Source organism: Ursus americanus, chromosome 28, assembly GCF_024610735.1.
Source record: "Ursus americanus isolate L20-20 chromosome 28, mUrsAme1.1.p, whole genome shotgun sequence".
Taxonomy (NCBI): Eukaryota; Metazoa; Chordata; class Mammalia; order Carnivora; family Ursidae; genus Ursus; species Ursus americanus.
The window spans coordinates 23,999,464-24,016,927 of NC_142154.1; the positions used below are offsets into that span (position 1 = coordinate 23,999,464).

The following is a 17,464-nucleotide window of genomic DNA, read 5'->3' on the forward strand; positions in this document are numbered from 1 at the left end:
AATCTCTCACCAGGTTGGCACTTTATTGACACTCATTCTCTAATTACCTTCAAGCTTCTATATAAGTAAAATACTCTATTAGAAATTTTTTTAAAAAAAGTATTTGTCATGTGAGGAGAGAAATCTTGCTCTTTAGTAAGAGGAATGATGTCAAGTCTGCAGCTCTGATACCTTGGAGGAATTACAACTTTCTGCCACTTCATGAAATTCAAATACCAATTGGTCAACTTGAAAAATATCAAAGTCTAGTAACATAATGCATGCATCACAATCTAAAGACTAACTCTTGAGTATAGAAACTATTCAGGAAAGCAAAGAATTTAAGGGCATGATTTACATTGCACCACTGGTCTGAGGAGAAACTAAGTGAATAAGTGAACAGTTTATGTATTCATGAATCAACCACTAAGTTAAAATAGTGTACAACCACTGAATATAAAGAAAATCTACTTAAGGTTTTATAGTAAGGTCACTAACACCATCATTCCAAAGATAGTCATGGGTGGCACAGATCCCTCTTGGTGGCCTGCAGAGTCCCTGAGGGCACCACCCTGACATCCCTTACAGGACAGGAAAGGTGACCTCAGAAAGACAATGGCAGTGCAAATCCCTCTGGTCAGCCCAGTGTCCTCTTTCAGTCCAAGGACAGGTGCAGCCCTCTGAGTCCCAGGGTTCCCATCTATAACACAGATGGGCTTTCCTGAGGCTGTTGTTGGCCACGCTAACAAACAATCCTGAAAGATATCTCTGAAAGTGAATGAATGAATAATTATAATTACAAAGACTTCTTGAAGGTGTTGGCCAGGTACATAGTGCCATTTCTGTTTTGCATGAAGTTTGTGATTCTCTTCTCACTTTCCCTTAACTCATCCACATCACATGATATAAGCTTTTTGGGAGATTCATTTCCATCTGAAAATTATCATTAAAGTCTTAGATGTTGGGTCATCAATAATTTTTAATGCTTATCTTTAAGAATATCAAATATGCATTTAAAACTAGTATCTATGAATATGTATATCAACTTCAGACCTTAAGAGCTGATCTACAATTATAGATTTTTAAAAATATGAACATGTAAAGGCTTTAACAAAGCTGCTGAGAAAACACAGAGACAAATCTTCAGAAAAACAATAAAAATGGCCTTGTGAATAAAATTAAATTTTTCTCTGCATCTGATTTACAATATAATATCTGACATAAAATATTTTTCACATTCTGCTACTTTTCTCTGTGCATGTTAGAGGTATTTCTGTTTTTGCTTTAAATTTTAAGGTTCACACTCAAAAAGGTATTTCTGTAGCACAACAATTTGACTGTTCTAAATCATCTCATTTAGAAGAAAGGAAACAAATTTATAATCTGTTTAAATTATGATGGAATTTGGAAAAACAGTATTGTATGTGTATGTGTGTCTGTATATCTGTGTGATGGAAACAATAATGATGTGATGAATTTGTTTCCTTGGAAACAGCATGACCAAAGCATATTGTGTATTCATAGTAGGATGCAGACTTATTTAGGAACATAACAGTGTGGTACTAAGTATATTTTCCAGTAAGAAGTTCAGGATAATTTTGCCTGTGGAAGCCTGATATTTTTCACAGATCCTGGGTTTCTCTGACCAACTCTATTTATGTTTTGCTGAAAGGATGGGAACCATTTACATTCATTTAACTGCCTGCATTCATTCATGAATGTTTGTGAACCTATTCTGGGCCACCAGTGGTCTATGGACACAGCGAATACTCTGAGGAGCTGCTGCGGTCCTCTAAGGAACAGACCCACGACATACACTAAGAGCATGGGAAAAAGAAAAAGACCACAGGCTTGAGAAATAAGTAAGTTTAGCAAGAAGAATTAAATAATAAAGAAATGTAGGAGCAAGTGCAGGGTGTAAACGGAGAAATATATTTTTGAGAACTTGATGGGGTGCAAGAAGATAAAGACAAAAATGGGGTAAAAAGATAAAGACAAAAATTACATAGAAACTATAATGTGCTTTCATTAAAGTAGTGTTTATAATTGATAGCATACTGTTTTTATTAAAAAAAAAAAAAAAAAAACAACGAAATGACATGTAATTGCAGAGTTACTTTGTAACCGGAAGGATGTAAGGATGCTGAGCTGGGCTGGAGGGGGTGAACCTAATTTATGGTCTCTTTCGGAGTGTACAGCCCAAGGGCTTCCTAAAGCAATGCACCGTCCTTGGCTACTGCTATCTGGCTCTGCCAGGCTCTGACTTTTGCGAAGACACCCTGCAGGGGGCAGGGCCAGGGCAGATCTACGAGAGCCCTCGAACAGAGCACCACTCCTTCCTTGCGCTAAGTACCTTGGACTAGGGGACTATGCCAGTTAGTGGGCAGATGACAGAGGGGTCTTCCCAGAATGTAAGAGAACAGTGGCATGCTGGACAGTCAAATTTGTAATTTTATCAGTAAAGGAATATTGCAACATTTTGGAAACATGCTTTTGCCTGTCAAGTTCAGAGCCAACATCCCACATGGTATTCACATGTTCTGTTTTTTTTTCAGAGGAAACTGGAAGCTTGTGTCTTCTCCAGCAACTGCACTAATTTTGGTTTTATCTAAAACTCAGTGACTTGCAGGAGGCAACATTTCAGGTTATGATCAAAAGCCCACACAACTTCTTAAATGTATTGTAAGTGACTGTAGTGACTGCTGAGTAGCAGGAGGTGGGGTGGGTCTGTGGAAGGCATGATGGTGAGTGGTCAGGCTGGTGGAGGGCCTACCCGGTTGCTTTCACTCTTGGAACGGTCATTCTTTGCCTTGGCTGTCTTTTCTGCAAGCTTCTTCTGCCTTTGAGGGCCTCTTCCAAAGAAAATGTAGTTGACGAAGGCATACTCCAGAAGGGCCAGAAACACGAAGACAAAGCAGCCCATGAGGTACATGTCAATGGCTTTGACGTAGGGGATTTTGGGCAACGTCTCCCGAAGGTGTGTGTTGATGGTTGTCATCGTCAGCACGGTCGTGATCCCTACAAAAGAAGCAGAAGGGTGAGAGGCTGCAGCTTTGCAGCTCCATTCCTCATGTTTCACTTTTGTATTTTCTCAAACAGCTTGAAATAGTTGGAGATAGTAGATCGAATTATTAGGCGACCAGAAAGCAACAGAGCATGAAACGTGTTGTGTGGGCAGCAGGCCACCCCTCAGGTCAGGAAGCTGACATCTCTGCTCCCCGGCGGGGCACCACCCCATGGCACCTGGTCACAGAGACAGGCAATGGAGACTATATGGAGATGTGTAGGCAGCAAAGGAGAATGTGCTTTTTAGGAAAGTTGGGAGAAATGAAAATGATCCCAGGAATTAACATAAAACACAGTGTGTCTCGATGAGAAGCTTCCAAGAAGAATGAATCTATGAAGACTCAAAGAACAGGGTCATCTATGGCTATTAGTGAGGGCTCAGCGAGCCTGCCTGTCAAAAGAAAACAATTCTTACCACAATGCTTTATGAAAAGGGGAATGAGGCAATGATTTTTAAAACTGATAGAGGACATGATCCAGTCCTGAGTACTTCAGGGAAGCTCCTGAGGACAGTTGATCTTACAGAGTCCTTTCCCTCTTCAACTAAGAGTCTCTACAAGATTCTCAGAACATGCGTGGTGAAGTCAAGGGCTAATGACTTTATTCAAACTATGGAATCTTGTCATGCTCTGGGGGAACTGACCAGATCCTTTTTTTTTTTTTTTAATGTCATAATGTTGAATTCTCTAGATAGCAGTGTGTGAATGATCTCTGTTTCCCTAACAGAGCTAAATCCAGTCTCTAAAAACATGTAAGGACCATATTTTACAATTCTACCATAGCAATGGACTTTTTTTTTTTTTTAATACAAAGATTCTATATTGCACAATTTAAAGCTACAGAGAGCAGGAGACATGTCAGTGACATGACTAGAGTTTGTTGAACTTAGTGAAGTCACACGTGCAGGAAAGGTATGGATTGCTCATTTCTTGATGGGACAGTAAATACTACAGCTAACTTGCTCTCTCTTAAAATATTAAGAAGTTTCAAGGAAGCAAGACAGCTCCAAATGGGTCAGCTCTTTTCTATCCATTTAACTGGTGCCACTGAATGCAATTATTCCTGTGTCTTCTAGGACTCAATGGAGAGAAACACTTCCTCCTCATTGTCATGCCTTCCCTCAAAAAGGAGACTTTTGAAAGTGAGAGATTTAGCCCTGGTCCCTCAGCCACGGCAACCTGAAAAACATGATGTCACTGAGGCCAGAGGACAGTGCAGGCCAGAGAGGTCAGTGTTCCCAAGACACAGAGCAGAGCCCAGACCACCTCTACATATGATTCCACCGAAGGCACTTCTCTGAGATCCCAGATCCCACCCAACTCTCCAGTGGAGGGTTTGAATTTGTTAAGCATCTTAGTTTGATGCCTTCCAGATTCCCATCCTATCATTGGAGGTAGGCATCCTTATCCTGTGTGTCCCACAGAGAGAACCTCCAGACCACGGATCTCTACTTGCTAGGGACCATCTGGAGGGCAGGGAATAAAGCCCAGTCTTCTGTCACTAGCACATTCTTTCCTTCCACCCACCTCTAAACTGCTATGAAAAGTAGAGGAGGGAATTGAGGCACTGAGAAACTATTTTTGTGTGTAACTGCAAACCATGAGAGCTTATGGAATATATGGAAATTGAGTATGTCAGAATATTTTAAGATTCCCCTTTAAAGTAACATTTGTGTGCACCTGGGGACTTTTAAAATTTGAAAATGGCAATGGTATGATTACAGTTTACAAATAAATGTGAAAACACCATGAAAACTACAAAATTAGGTGTTCTCACCATTATTCAATAATTTTGTACTTTTGCTGCCACAACTTTTTTTCTTCCAAATGTATTTGGAAAGCATGAATGCTTTGGTTCTCTCCAGTTGACTCTTTTGGCTCTCCAGTTGACTATTCTGAGTGGACATGTATGATACAGGTCTCAGTGAATGTCCTGGGAAATGGGCTGAAAACACAGGGATAGGAAGAGCCAGCGCATGTCAAAGGCACTCAGCCTGGGAAAAGCACCCTTGAGGGAAATGGGACAGCACCCTAGCTCAGGTCCATCAGCTCAGGCTCAAGGAGTCTCTTAACAATATGGCTTTGGGATGAGTCCTCTGTTTGGGCTCACATTAGCTCTTAGCTTAAAAGGCCAGTGCATTTACTAATTCTTTGTATCATTTTACTTCCTATCTAGATATTGTAGATGATGGTGGACTGTAGTGATTCACAGACTTGGATGGTACAGTCACATGGCCCAGGCCAAAAGCCTAGCTCTGCCACTTCCCAGAAGCATGACCTGAGCCTTGATGGGTCCACACCATTGTCTAGAGCTATTGTGAAGTCTAAATATGATTCCTGAAAACCATTGGTGATATGTTGATAAACAATAACTGGCATTGTTAACACTAATAACAACAAATAATCATATTTGCTATTATCATTACAGAAAAAGAAATTTTTCAGTAGCTTCAGGTTTCCTGGCAAAAGACCCACAGCCACAGCCTTGTTTTGAACTTCCGCCCTCTAAGGGGACCCATCCAACTGCAGTACAGGAGATGACTGAACGGTGCTTTCCATGTTCTTTGTACACTGATCAAGCTGTTCAGTCTTTCTACTAATTGTTAGCCTCAAATTATTTCTCATTTAAATTATGCTAATAAAATAGAGTATTTGAAAAACTGCATTTATAAAGATGACTATGAAATAACATAATTTGCATCTTTTAATCAAAAGATATTTTATTTCTCTTCTTTGTGATCAAAATAATGTGGCCTAAATTATTTCAGTTTAAATTTTTCCTTTTAAAAGGACCAGCACTATTATTCACTTCAGGGGTTTGAGGAACACCATCTAATTACAACTCCCAACTTTGCAGCCTGATGGCTTGTAACACCAACAATTCGACAGATCTGGGAGCCAGCCCCTGATCAGTAGAAGCATAAAACCCTGAAGCATACAGAACAGCAGTGCAACACAGCTTTGTGAAGGACCAGTGTTTCCCTTCTCAATAGAGAGACAACCCCAGGCAACTGCAGGTCCAGCAGAGCCCTGAGCCAGAAGGTGCTCCATAGACGTCTTTGCTGAACACCCTCTGCACAGACCTGTACCTCAAGATCTCATTTAGAAATGAGGTGCATTCATCATGGTGCAGGCATTCAGGATGCTGATAACAGCACTCAAAGCATTTCAAAAGGTGTGGTACAAGACAAGACAGGTGGAATGGAGCTGGGGGGAGGAGGATTTCTCCAATTAAAGCCCCCAAACCGTGGCCATATCTTCTTAAAGAGGCACAGAGCACATTAGCATTTTAAAGATTCTGAGGGATCCCTCAATAATAATAATAGTTCTTGCTTAGCTTTTTTTTTTTTCCTTTTTAATCCTTGTTTTTTTACAATGTAATAGACAAGATAACTCTTGCGTCTACTGACACTATAGGAATCACCTGTAGTGGTTAAGGGAGAGAACCCTGGAGTCAGACTAACTGGATTAAAATCTTTCTTCTGACACTTAATGTCATATGACTTTGTACCAGTTATGTAGCTTCTCCGTAGCTAATTTTCCTGCTCTGTAAAATGGGAACAATAACATTGCTTATTGTACTATGGCTGTTCTGCTGAACAGATAAGGCAACCCCATTAATGGCCTTGCAGAGAACCTGGAACCTGAGTATTTGGCAAATTCCAGCTTAATGATTATCGTGTTGTTATTCAGTATTCATGACCCTATGATATACTTTCCCTTAAGTTATTGGAGGTGACCTGGTGACATCTCCCAATCCCTGCAGACCAGGCTCAGAGACCCTGTTCTACATAGGCAGAAGGTGGGGCAAAGGGAGTAAGCACGCTGGTATCCACACTGAGAGCTGAACCTGCTGGACTGTTGTCTGCTCAGACGCTGTGACCCTTCCAGACCCCCAGGCCTCAGGTTCATCCGGATGCTGGCAAATGTCCATTCACTTCTGCCTCTGTACTCAAATCTGCCTCCCAGACTTGTGACATCAGTTAGAACCTGGCACTCCTCCAGTGGTGAAGCCTTAGCAACTCGGGACAGACGATTCCTTTGTCCTAGCAAAGCCATAACAGGATGATTTAGGTTTATAATCATAATGCTGTTCTGTTAGAAAAAGTGGAATCTACTTTCACATACTGTAATGAGGTTGGGCTGAATACAGCTCACTTCAGATAGGTTATTTAATATTGTGGAAGACAGTGTTTTACAATTAAGGAGCTATAGAACGTGCATATCTAGAAAATTTAGAGATTCGCATTTTTAGTACACCTCACTCCTATTGATGCCAGATAATTACAGTTCTTTGGTACTTATATTTCTCTTATTATCTCAATAATGACAAATTCTCCAAGGCTGATTCAATGTGAAATGCTAGAAGTTTTAGCTTCAGGTCTCTACTTGCATAGTCCTCATCCAGGCTTGGGGTGGGGTCCTAGAAATTTTATATTTGTCTATTTTATGTTCTCTTCCTTAAAGAGAGACTCTTGAAATTGTATAAGCTAACAGGTCTGCAAAATTTAGATCTGCCCCTCCAAATACATTTTAGGTTCTGGCTTTTCCAGGTGTGAAGAAGAGAAAATAATCTAACAAAGAGTAATCTAGTAACATTAAAAAAAAGGGGGGGGGGAGGGAACTTACAGAAAAGGACTATTGCTACAGGGTAACCTCTGCAGACCAGAGGAAAATCCTAGAGATCTTTTTTAGGGATGCTTTTCTTACCATACGCATTAAAAATGCATAACAGTTTTTAGATACTTCTTCTCAAACTAGCTTTTTATTCATCTAACACTTTTAAGAGTAGTTACCTGATTTCCTGTGTGTTAACCTAACCTTAAATGTAACTCTGCAAGTCACCTATCTGTGAGTCTAAACCAGACATCTGCATACATACATGTACATACATTTTTCTAGGGAAAACAGTGTCAATCAACTTGAAGTCCTGGAAAAAGATGAAAAACAAAACAAAAAAAAAAAAAAAGGAAGAAAGAGGGATAACTGGAACCCTGAATTCTTATGATTCTTTGTAAGCTAATTTACCAGCAAATGTATTGATAATTATTTTCCATCAATTTTTAAAAGTATTATTGATAATTTTGCTTTTGAGAATTGAATTCAACCCTACCAATTGCTCTTCAGCTCTGCACTTATCCAAAATGTATTTAAATGATTATTTCGTCTATGCAGTTTCACAATAATTAGCTGAATAGAGAATAACGCTTTTGAAAATATAAGCCTTCCTTTACTAATTTAAAAATATTAGAAATATTATTGGAACCTATAAAATATATTGTACATCAGCTAATAATCCAGTTGCCAAATGACCAGTGGCCAATACAGATCACTAAATCTCTGGAGAATCACTCAGAATCTAATCACATATTTAAATGTTCATTAAATTATGTAATTCCAATTACATGCTATAATATTTGACTATTTTTCTGACTTAAAAAAGATGAATGCCCAATTAATCAAGTCTTCTTTCTGGGCCACAGAACAATTTTGAACAGGAGATGTTAATCCTTGCTTTAAAATTAGTGTCAAAAATAGTTTTATTATGCAAATATTCAGCAAGCATATTTTCCTTTTCATGGGCTTGAAAATTTGAGCCTTATAATTAAATTAACGCATCAAGGGAATCATGCATGAAATTATTGTTTCAAGATAAAAAGTGACTGTATGGGCAAGACTGGTGTCATGATGTCAAAAAATTGTAGTTGAACTCTTGCCTCTGAACTTCCTTAATACTGTAATGATACGGTTACTTTACATTTTAGATATCATTTAAAAATAGCACATACCAAGAGCAACTCTAGCCGCAGATGCATCATAATTGATCCAGAAGGACACCCATGAGAGAATCGTAATTAGTATAGAGGGCATGTAAGTCTGGAGAATGAAGTATCCAATGTTTCTCTTCAATCGAAAGCTCAGTGAGAGCCGAGGATAAGCACCTATGGTAAACAGACAAAGATTACACTGGAGAAAAGACATGGCAGACAAAAGAGCTTGCTTTGACCTCCATGGTTCAACAGCATGCCTTTGAAAAGCCCATGAACCGAGAGGTGTCCCATGCAATTTGCTTCTGTCAGCCTAATGGGATGTACAGAAGAATTGGGAGAAGAGTCCATTTCAGTCTATAGGAGAATAATGAGGATACTCTTCTAAAGCCAAGTGCTCAGCTGAGAACTATCCCTGGGAAAACTCTGGGAGAGTTTTCAGCTTAGAATACAGAATCATGCCAGATATCTTATTGATTGTTCTCTTCTCCATTGTAAATAGGGGAGATTTGGCTCAAGATTTTATTGGGCAAAATGGCTTTTACCAGTTGTCCCTTCCACCCATCTAGAGCAACACTGTACACAGATATTTGAATTACTGATACTCATCTAAAGACACATCCTGGCTTCCCTGAGAGCTGGAGAGAAGCAGGTCCAGTTGTACAGAAGGTGACAGTGGACGCTGCGATGCTCCACTCTGACCACAGACAAGGCATTAAAGAAAGCCTCAGAGAAGCACCTTGTCCACTTACTGTAAGTGATTCCCAGTGCTAATCTGATGTGTGAGTTCCACTTAGTACACATTTGGAACCCCACCATCACAGAGTAAGAAAATCGCCCACTGATTATGCCACATTTTGTTTTATATTTGCCTTCTCTGTTTTATTTTGCTTTTCTTAGAGTAAAGCAAGGGTAGGCTCTATTTCCTCCTGTCCACTTCAACTGTCCACTCTATCAGTCCCAAACCTCCCAGCTCCTGATCTAGAATCTAGTGAAGTTGCTAGAAGGTCAACCAGTGGAAACTCAATGATCTTCTCTAATCACCAACTTCCTTGTCTCTTTCCCTCCCATCATCACTGATGGACGGTGCTCCCTTCCTGAGATTGATGTACCTTGCTTCTCTTGACCTCCTTCTACTCCAAGACTGACAAGCTCCTATTCTCCTCCTGCACCCAAATATATGCATTTTCCAGACTTCATTCCAGGTCTTCTTCTCTTTTTGTCCCTATATTCTTTTCTTTAGCAGCCTGATTTACTCATATGACTATTAGTTCTATACTGAAGATGAAGATTTTTCTCCAGGCTTCTACTTTGGCATCAACTATTTTCAGCCAGAATTATATAAAGGAGAAAAGAAGTCACCTAAGGGACTTAGCACCTAAAGGCTGACAATCTGTGAAGTTTCCTCCAGTAGTTTTTGTGTGTATGTAGTATTTCTTTTAAATAGCACTGATCAAATGCATATAGCATACTGTCATCAGAGCACAAACATTTTCATACTTACTCAAATTATTTGTAAACACAATTTAAAATCTTCTGAATTTTCCTTCAAATATATACATATGTACTCTAGTTTATAAATACATTTTCCTGAATGCTACAAATTTAGGTTATTTCTGTTTTTACAAAACTATATATAATATTCTAAAGAATATCCTTGAGTAGAGTCTTTTTTCTGTATTTGGACTTATTTCCTTAGGATGAATATGCCAAAAGAGGAATTGCTGGGCCAATGTTTAGGCTTTTGTTGCTTATTGCCAAATTGTTTTGCCAAAGAATCATACCAGTATACACGCCACCATGAGCCCTTTATAGAATCATCTATCTCACCTTGTAAACATGACAATGTTCCATAATATTTCTTAAAAATAACTTTTGCTAATTTCTTTGGGAAAAATTGTCTTTTCCAATCACTTCCTTTAACTGCGTTATTCCTAAACGTCTGTTTTTCCTCTGTATTTAAGCTCATAAGTACTCTGATTATACTACTTATTCATTTTTCTCATTTTTTGTTCCTCTTATTGTTTTCACCTATTTATTTAAGCTCTTTTGATACTAATCATTGTTTGTATTGTCTGCAAGCATTTTCTCAGTTGTTTGTTTTAAAACTTGTAATGGATTTGAGTGGGGGACATAAAAATACTTAACTTTTTTGTATATAGAATTTCTCCATTTCATTTTTTCCTTGTTATTTTTAAAACTTGTTTTTAGGCTTAGGTAAGTTCACAACAGAAGTTTAACCACAGACCTACTTTTAAGGTTGATAATTATTTCAGCGCTCAATATGAACTATTCATGTACATTGATTTTTATTCCACAAACAGCCTACCAATCCTCCCAACACCATCAATGGAATAAAGCTTCCCTGACATCGGTTTGATAAATTCTATTTTGTTTATATTACATTTTATGTATATGTGGATCATTGGCATGATGTGCTATAGAGCTGGGTCAGAGCCTCATTGTAGGCTTTCCCATCTCCAGATCCCTGCCCTATGCTCCAGCCACACATTCCTGAAGCACAGCATGGACACTTACTGTCAACCCATATTCAAAATCTTCTGTGGCTCACTGCTTCCTATAAAGGTCCAAATATGCATCTGGGAATTTTAGTTTCTCCAAAATGTCTCCCCAAATTAACTTCGGTTTTATTTTTTACTATATCTCTTCATTAAGCAGACCATTTTCTAGCCCAAAGAGTGTTGTCACTGCCTCAAAATAATTGTCCATATTTCCTGCCTCTGCTGATTTATACACATTCTTCCTTCCTTATGAAATGTCTTTCCTTATCCACACTCCAAAGCCTTGGTCAAATGCCACATCTTCCATGAATCCTTTCTACTTTCCTCCAAATGGAAGTGATTACCTTCTTGAGTCATTTTCTTTTTCATTAAAATTATTACTATTCAACAAGGCAAGATCTTCCTTAGTAAGTTGTAGTCCCCAAGGCAGCGTTTGTGAAGTGATATATTTTTCATATACTGTGATGCCTCGGTAAGTGTCTAAACTATCATAGGTTATCCACAAATACATCTGTATGCATGAAAACAGGAATATTTGGTTTGTTTACGTGACTTTCTAGCAAGTGTAATACTGAAAACATTCAATATCTTTATTGAATCTTAGTTTGAAATCCCACAGCAACTTCAATATCTTTATTGAAGTAACTTCAATGTTGGATCTTACTTTGCAAATTCATGACAATCTCATGCTTTACTTATTCTCATTTGCTGCTTTTGTTTCAGATATGTCTCACTATAATCACTCTACTTAGAATAGTTTCTGTATTCATCAGCATAGGTTGGCTTATGTTGCAGTAACAAAAGGCCCCCCCAAATCTCTGTAGCAGAAAACAAGGATTTTTTTTTTCTTGTGCTAAATATCCACTTAGCTTTCTGTATCTGGAGCACTGCTGGATATTGTGGGAGAAACACCACACTCAACTGCCCTCACATTTCCTTGTCTAGAGCAAGCCTTACTGACAATCTTTATTTCATTGGAGAATACTGTAGTCCCTTCTTAGGGGAGAGCAGCAAATATATTTTGAGTAATAATGTAATCTACCATATTCCCCAACTTTCCATTTTCCAAGTTAACTTTATTAATATTTTCCAAAGTATACCTCCTTCCAGGAAACCGTCCCCAACAGAGGCAAATATCGATACCTATGTAAATGAAGTATGATTGACACTGTTGGGAATTCTTGTCCCCTGTAACATGGAGGCCAATGACACGAATGGATAGATAGTCAAATACTTAGAAGATCATTACAGACCTTGAGGAAGAGAATATTAATCTGATTTCAAAAAAACCTGAATCTCTGAAAATTTGCCAAGATATAACACAAAATTTAGAGTAACACAGAACTAGAAATTAAGAAACATACCATTTTCTTATGTATTTGTTTGGTAAATATATTCTACTTGTTGAAATTGAAGTGCCACTTTAAATCAAACCAAGTTTTAGGCATTCCCCATTTGCCCCGTCCATTCCAGTCTCATAATTCTAGAGGTGGGAATGGTGAATGAAGCAGACAACAAAGATGAAAAAGAAAAGAGTCTACACTCTCAACTAGCACCAATTAATCCATGTCAGAGAGACTCATACAGACTGACCTTGATAAAACAGAGCTAAGAGCCAGTCTGGTGATACAAAAATATTTTAGAGCATGTGATTTGGTGATGCAAGAGAGGTTTCATGGCATCTGAACTAAGATACTATTCCTGGTTGAATAAAATTTTTTTTTCAGGCAAGGAAGCAGGAAAGCCTTCAAGGTAAAAGACTCAGCTGGGCCAAATGAAGAAAAGCCTTTCAATATGCCATGAGAAAGAGACCTCAGAATGTTAATAAACACAAGAATTCTCCAAGATGTTGAGATATGTTCTAGGTCAAGGCCTTTGCCATTTGATATGCATCCTAAAGACCACATAAAAGTCTTTTTGTAGATCTGTTAGACAAAGTCCTTACACTGCAGGGAAAATGCTGTGATGTATGCTGTATCCATGGGAAAACTCCCTGCATGATCATAGCTAGTGGTTAATAAAGTTGAGAAGTAGTGAGTCAGCTACACCAAGATATATCCTTCAAAACAGCAATAGAAGCTTAAAAATTACAACAGAAAGGCACAGAAACCCTAAAGCCTGTGTGCCAATGCAGATGTGGTCAGGTTCCCAAGTAGGTGCTGAGCCAACAGACAGAGGAACAGTCCCTGAACACAAGTGCATTGTTCCAATTCAGGGCTTCTTTGGCAAAATTACCTATCGAAGATGCTGATCTCAACCTTTTCTCCCTAGATGCACTAAAAGTTATGCCAAAAACAAGGCTCTGGATATTTAACCTAGCCTAAATTAAAATTGCTCTCTAAAGCATTAATATTGTTAAAGAACTCATAAAAAATGTGGACATTGTGTCACCTTTGTGGAGGGAGAGAGCCACTCAAATGTGTCCATAAAGTAATAAACAATTTTAGCAAATGTAGCAGAGCTGAACTATACACACGTGGCTCTCCATCTTTAAGGTGGCTACTGTGGGGCGCTCTCCCACCATTGCCTAAGAAGGTTTGTAAGTTCTCAGTGATGCTCCTGGGTTTTTAATCATGCTGTCTCATTCATTTATAATCTACTTTCTCACGTTATAACATAACCTACAATTCAAAATAGTGTTAGTGATTTTCTTGCTCCCATTACAAGTCCCACTAATCATTTTATGTTTAAAAAAAAACCATGAAGGGAAGGATATATATGAAAAGGGAAAGAGACAAAGACGAAAAACAGGACTGGAGCTCAAAAAATTGTTTCAATAGGCAATGATTCTGATTCTCCACAGTAAAACCAGAATGTTGTATCACATGACTGTGGAGCAAAGAGTCGGGGTGTCCAAAGGATCTAGTTTCAGCCTCATGGTTTATTTGGAATATTCCTTTGGGAAGCTGACTGTCCTATTAGACCCTCAGTTTTCGTGTGCTAAAATAGGGCAAGAATATCACAAGTGAAAAAAAAAAAAGATGTTATACTTCATCAGAACTATAGACTATTAACCTGCAGAGGAAACCATCAAGGAAATAAAAAGACAACCAGCAGAATGGACGAAAATATTTGCAAATCATATATCTGATATGGATCTTGTATCTAGAAAATATAAAGAAGGTTTACAAAAAATACAACTAAATTTAAAAATGGACAAAGGACTTGAATACACATTTCTCCAAAAAAGAAACTATCCAATAAGAGCATAAAAAGATGCTCAACATTATTACTTATTAGGGAAATGCATTTCAAAACCACAATGAGATACCACTTCACACTCATTAGGATGACTACAATCAAAAAAGATAGATCTAGAAATATTATACTATTTGGTAATTCCACTACTTGTTATTTACCCAAAGAATACAAAAATACTAATCAAAAAGATATATGAACCTCTATGCAACATTATTTATAATAACCAACTTATGAAAGTAACCTAAGTGTCCAGTGATAGATGAATGGATAAAGAAGATGTGGTTTGCACACACACACACACACACACACACACACACACACACACACACACACTCAGCAATAAAAAAGAATAAGATCTTGCCATTTGTGACAACATGGATGGACTTAGATGGTATTATGCTAAGTAAAATAAGTCAGACAGAGAAAGACAAATACTGTATGATTTCACTTGTATGTGGTATCTGGGTGGCTCAGATGGTTATGCATCTGACTTTGGCTCAGGTCATGATCTCTGTATCCTGGGATCGAGCCCTGAAACCGGCTCTCAGCCAGGAGGGGTCTGCTTCTCCTTCTGCCTCTTACCCTGCTTGTGCTCTCTCTCTCTGTCTCTCTTTGTCAAATGAATAAATAAAATCTAAAAAAAAAACCAAAAACAAACAAACAAACAAAAATAAATGAATAAATAAACAAACAATGCAGAAACAGGCCCAAAATACAGAGAACAAGTTGGTGGTTTCCAGAGGGGAAAAGTGTGGTGGATGGGCAAAATGGATGAAGGGGTGTGGGAGATATAGGCTGCCAGTTATGGGATGAATAAATAATGGAGATGAAAGGTTCAGCATAGGAAATATAGTCAATAGTATTGAAACAGTTGTATGGTGACAGATGATAGCTACACATGTGGTGAGCATAGTATAATGTACTGAGCTATGGAATCACTATGTTGTACACCTTACAGGAAAATGATTTCATAGCAACAAGATGTGATAGCTAAGTTGTCATTTAGTACTGAGAGTAAGCTTGCTCTGGGCCCACCATTTTGGACTCAAGGATTAGCATTTGGCTACCAAACACAGATGAACTGTCTCTTAGGATCCTTCTAACAAAAGTCAATGGGGGAAAAAGAATGGGAATTTGCCTCTAGAATTTAAGGTTAAATTATATTGGAAATAAGATAGAGATGATAATCTTTTTTTTAACATTTCATATAATACATTCTCTAGACCTATAGTAGATGTTATTTATAGACCCAATGGGCAATTATTTGATCACAGGGCTTTAGTTTACTAAAGCATGGAGTTCACAAATGGACATTATGGAAAATTAAATGAATGTATTAACAGCATGATGTGCAGACTTTAAAAACACTTGTAATATGTCATAATCATTAATGAAAAGCAAAATGGTATTTTGAAACTTGATTTTTGAAAGACAGAAAATTCACATATCTTAACAGAAATGTTTCATTATCATTCATTTTGGGATCCTTCTCTTTTTCTTTCTTCTAATCTTGGCAGAAGTATTTTGAAATAAAGCCAGAAGATATCAGTCCAAATGTACCCCAGGGGGGGGAAAAAAAAAAGGAAGAGAAATAAAAACACCATGTAATTAAAGAAGCATATTAAATAATCTGTTTTTCATGTATCTAGCAAAAATTTCAGTCTTTTAGCTCACACAAAACTAAAAAGTTAGGAGTAAGTTTCAGATTTGGCAAAAACAAAAAATACATCCCAAATTTTGCTGGTCAGCAGAATATACATTCAAGACCAATACAAAAAAACGAAGTCTCAATCTGGTGATCCTGTATCCAGAGTGATATTTAAGGAGCTCTTCGATTATTAGCTGGATATATTTATCAAAATAAATTTAATGCAATATTTCTTTTAACCTGATTCCCTTACCAAATGTTATTCAAGTGCTTTGTTTTTTTGTTCCCCCCACAGGGTTTTATTATTACAAGCAAGGACTCAGATCTCCTTTGAGCTTTACAGCACTTGGGGTAAGTGTTTCCTCTATATGATGTTATTGGAAAAATACAGAATTATATTTTCCAAAATGTGACTGCAAAATTTATCCTAATTTTTTTTACTCTCATGTTTTAGTAGTCTGAACTAAGTAAATATTATATATTGAAACAAGTGTACTTTTTTCCTGAAAAAATAAAGAGGAGTAGAAAAAAAGACCAATGGTATTTGAGTATTATAGAATAGGCAACATTTCCAATGGAAACAACTAGAGGAAAATGGGCAAAATTTAAATACACCTCCCTGAAGACACTGGAAAAATAGCAAGCCAGTAAAAATCTGGGCCGAGATCTGGAGAAAAAAAGAAACTGAGAGAGGTGAGTCACATTTCAGGTAGCTGAAACATGTACTTTCTAGAAGGGAAAGATGAGAAACTAAGTAGGACATTTGACAGATTCATGAACTAAAAGAGCAGACACCAGAGACAGAGAACATCAAGTAGGGATTCCAAAGAGCTCTGTCCAAGAAGTAAAGATAAACCAGAAGGATTAACATGTACGAGGACTGGATCTGAACTCAGAATTACCTGTCCTGGATTGCTAATGCCTCTAGCTGCCTGACAGAGCTAAGCATAGATCCTCTCTGAGGAAGGAAGACATCATTGTACACTTTGAATTATGCCCACAATTTCTCCATGGATAATAACAGCCCATTAAACACAAACGAAGAGAAAATTGTTGGACTGAAAGATAAGTTGGAAGAAAATTCCATAGTGAAGCATGAAGAGAAAATAAAATGAAAATTTTAAAAGGGAGAGTGAGATATATGGAACATATAGTCGGAAAATCCAATTTTGGAATTGCAAAATTGGAATTAAAATTGGAATCCTAGAAGAAAAATGGAGGAGAGAATAGAGCAAAGGCAGTGATGGCTGAGAACGCTCCAAAAGTGCTAGAAGACCTCAA

At 37.8% G+C, this 17,464-nt stretch overlaps 1 protein-coding gene across 1 annotated transcript in view; it reads right to left on the bottom strand.

The window, feature by feature from the left end:
- Positions 1 to 17,464, bottom strand: part of GABRB3 (gamma-aminobutyric acid type A receptor subunit beta3) — a 227,438-nt gene that overhangs the window by 10,552 nt on the left and 199,422 nt on the right. The window contains exons 7-8 of the mRNA XM_045795434.2: positions 8,834 to 8,986; positions 2,753 to 2,997 (exon numbers count right to left, since the gene is read on the bottom strand). Of these exons, the coding sequence (XP_045651390.2) occupies positions 2,753 to 2,997; positions 8,834 to 8,986 (398 nt within the window). The remainder of the gene's footprint in view (positions 1 to 2,752; positions 2,998 to 8,833; positions 8,987 to 17,464) is intronic.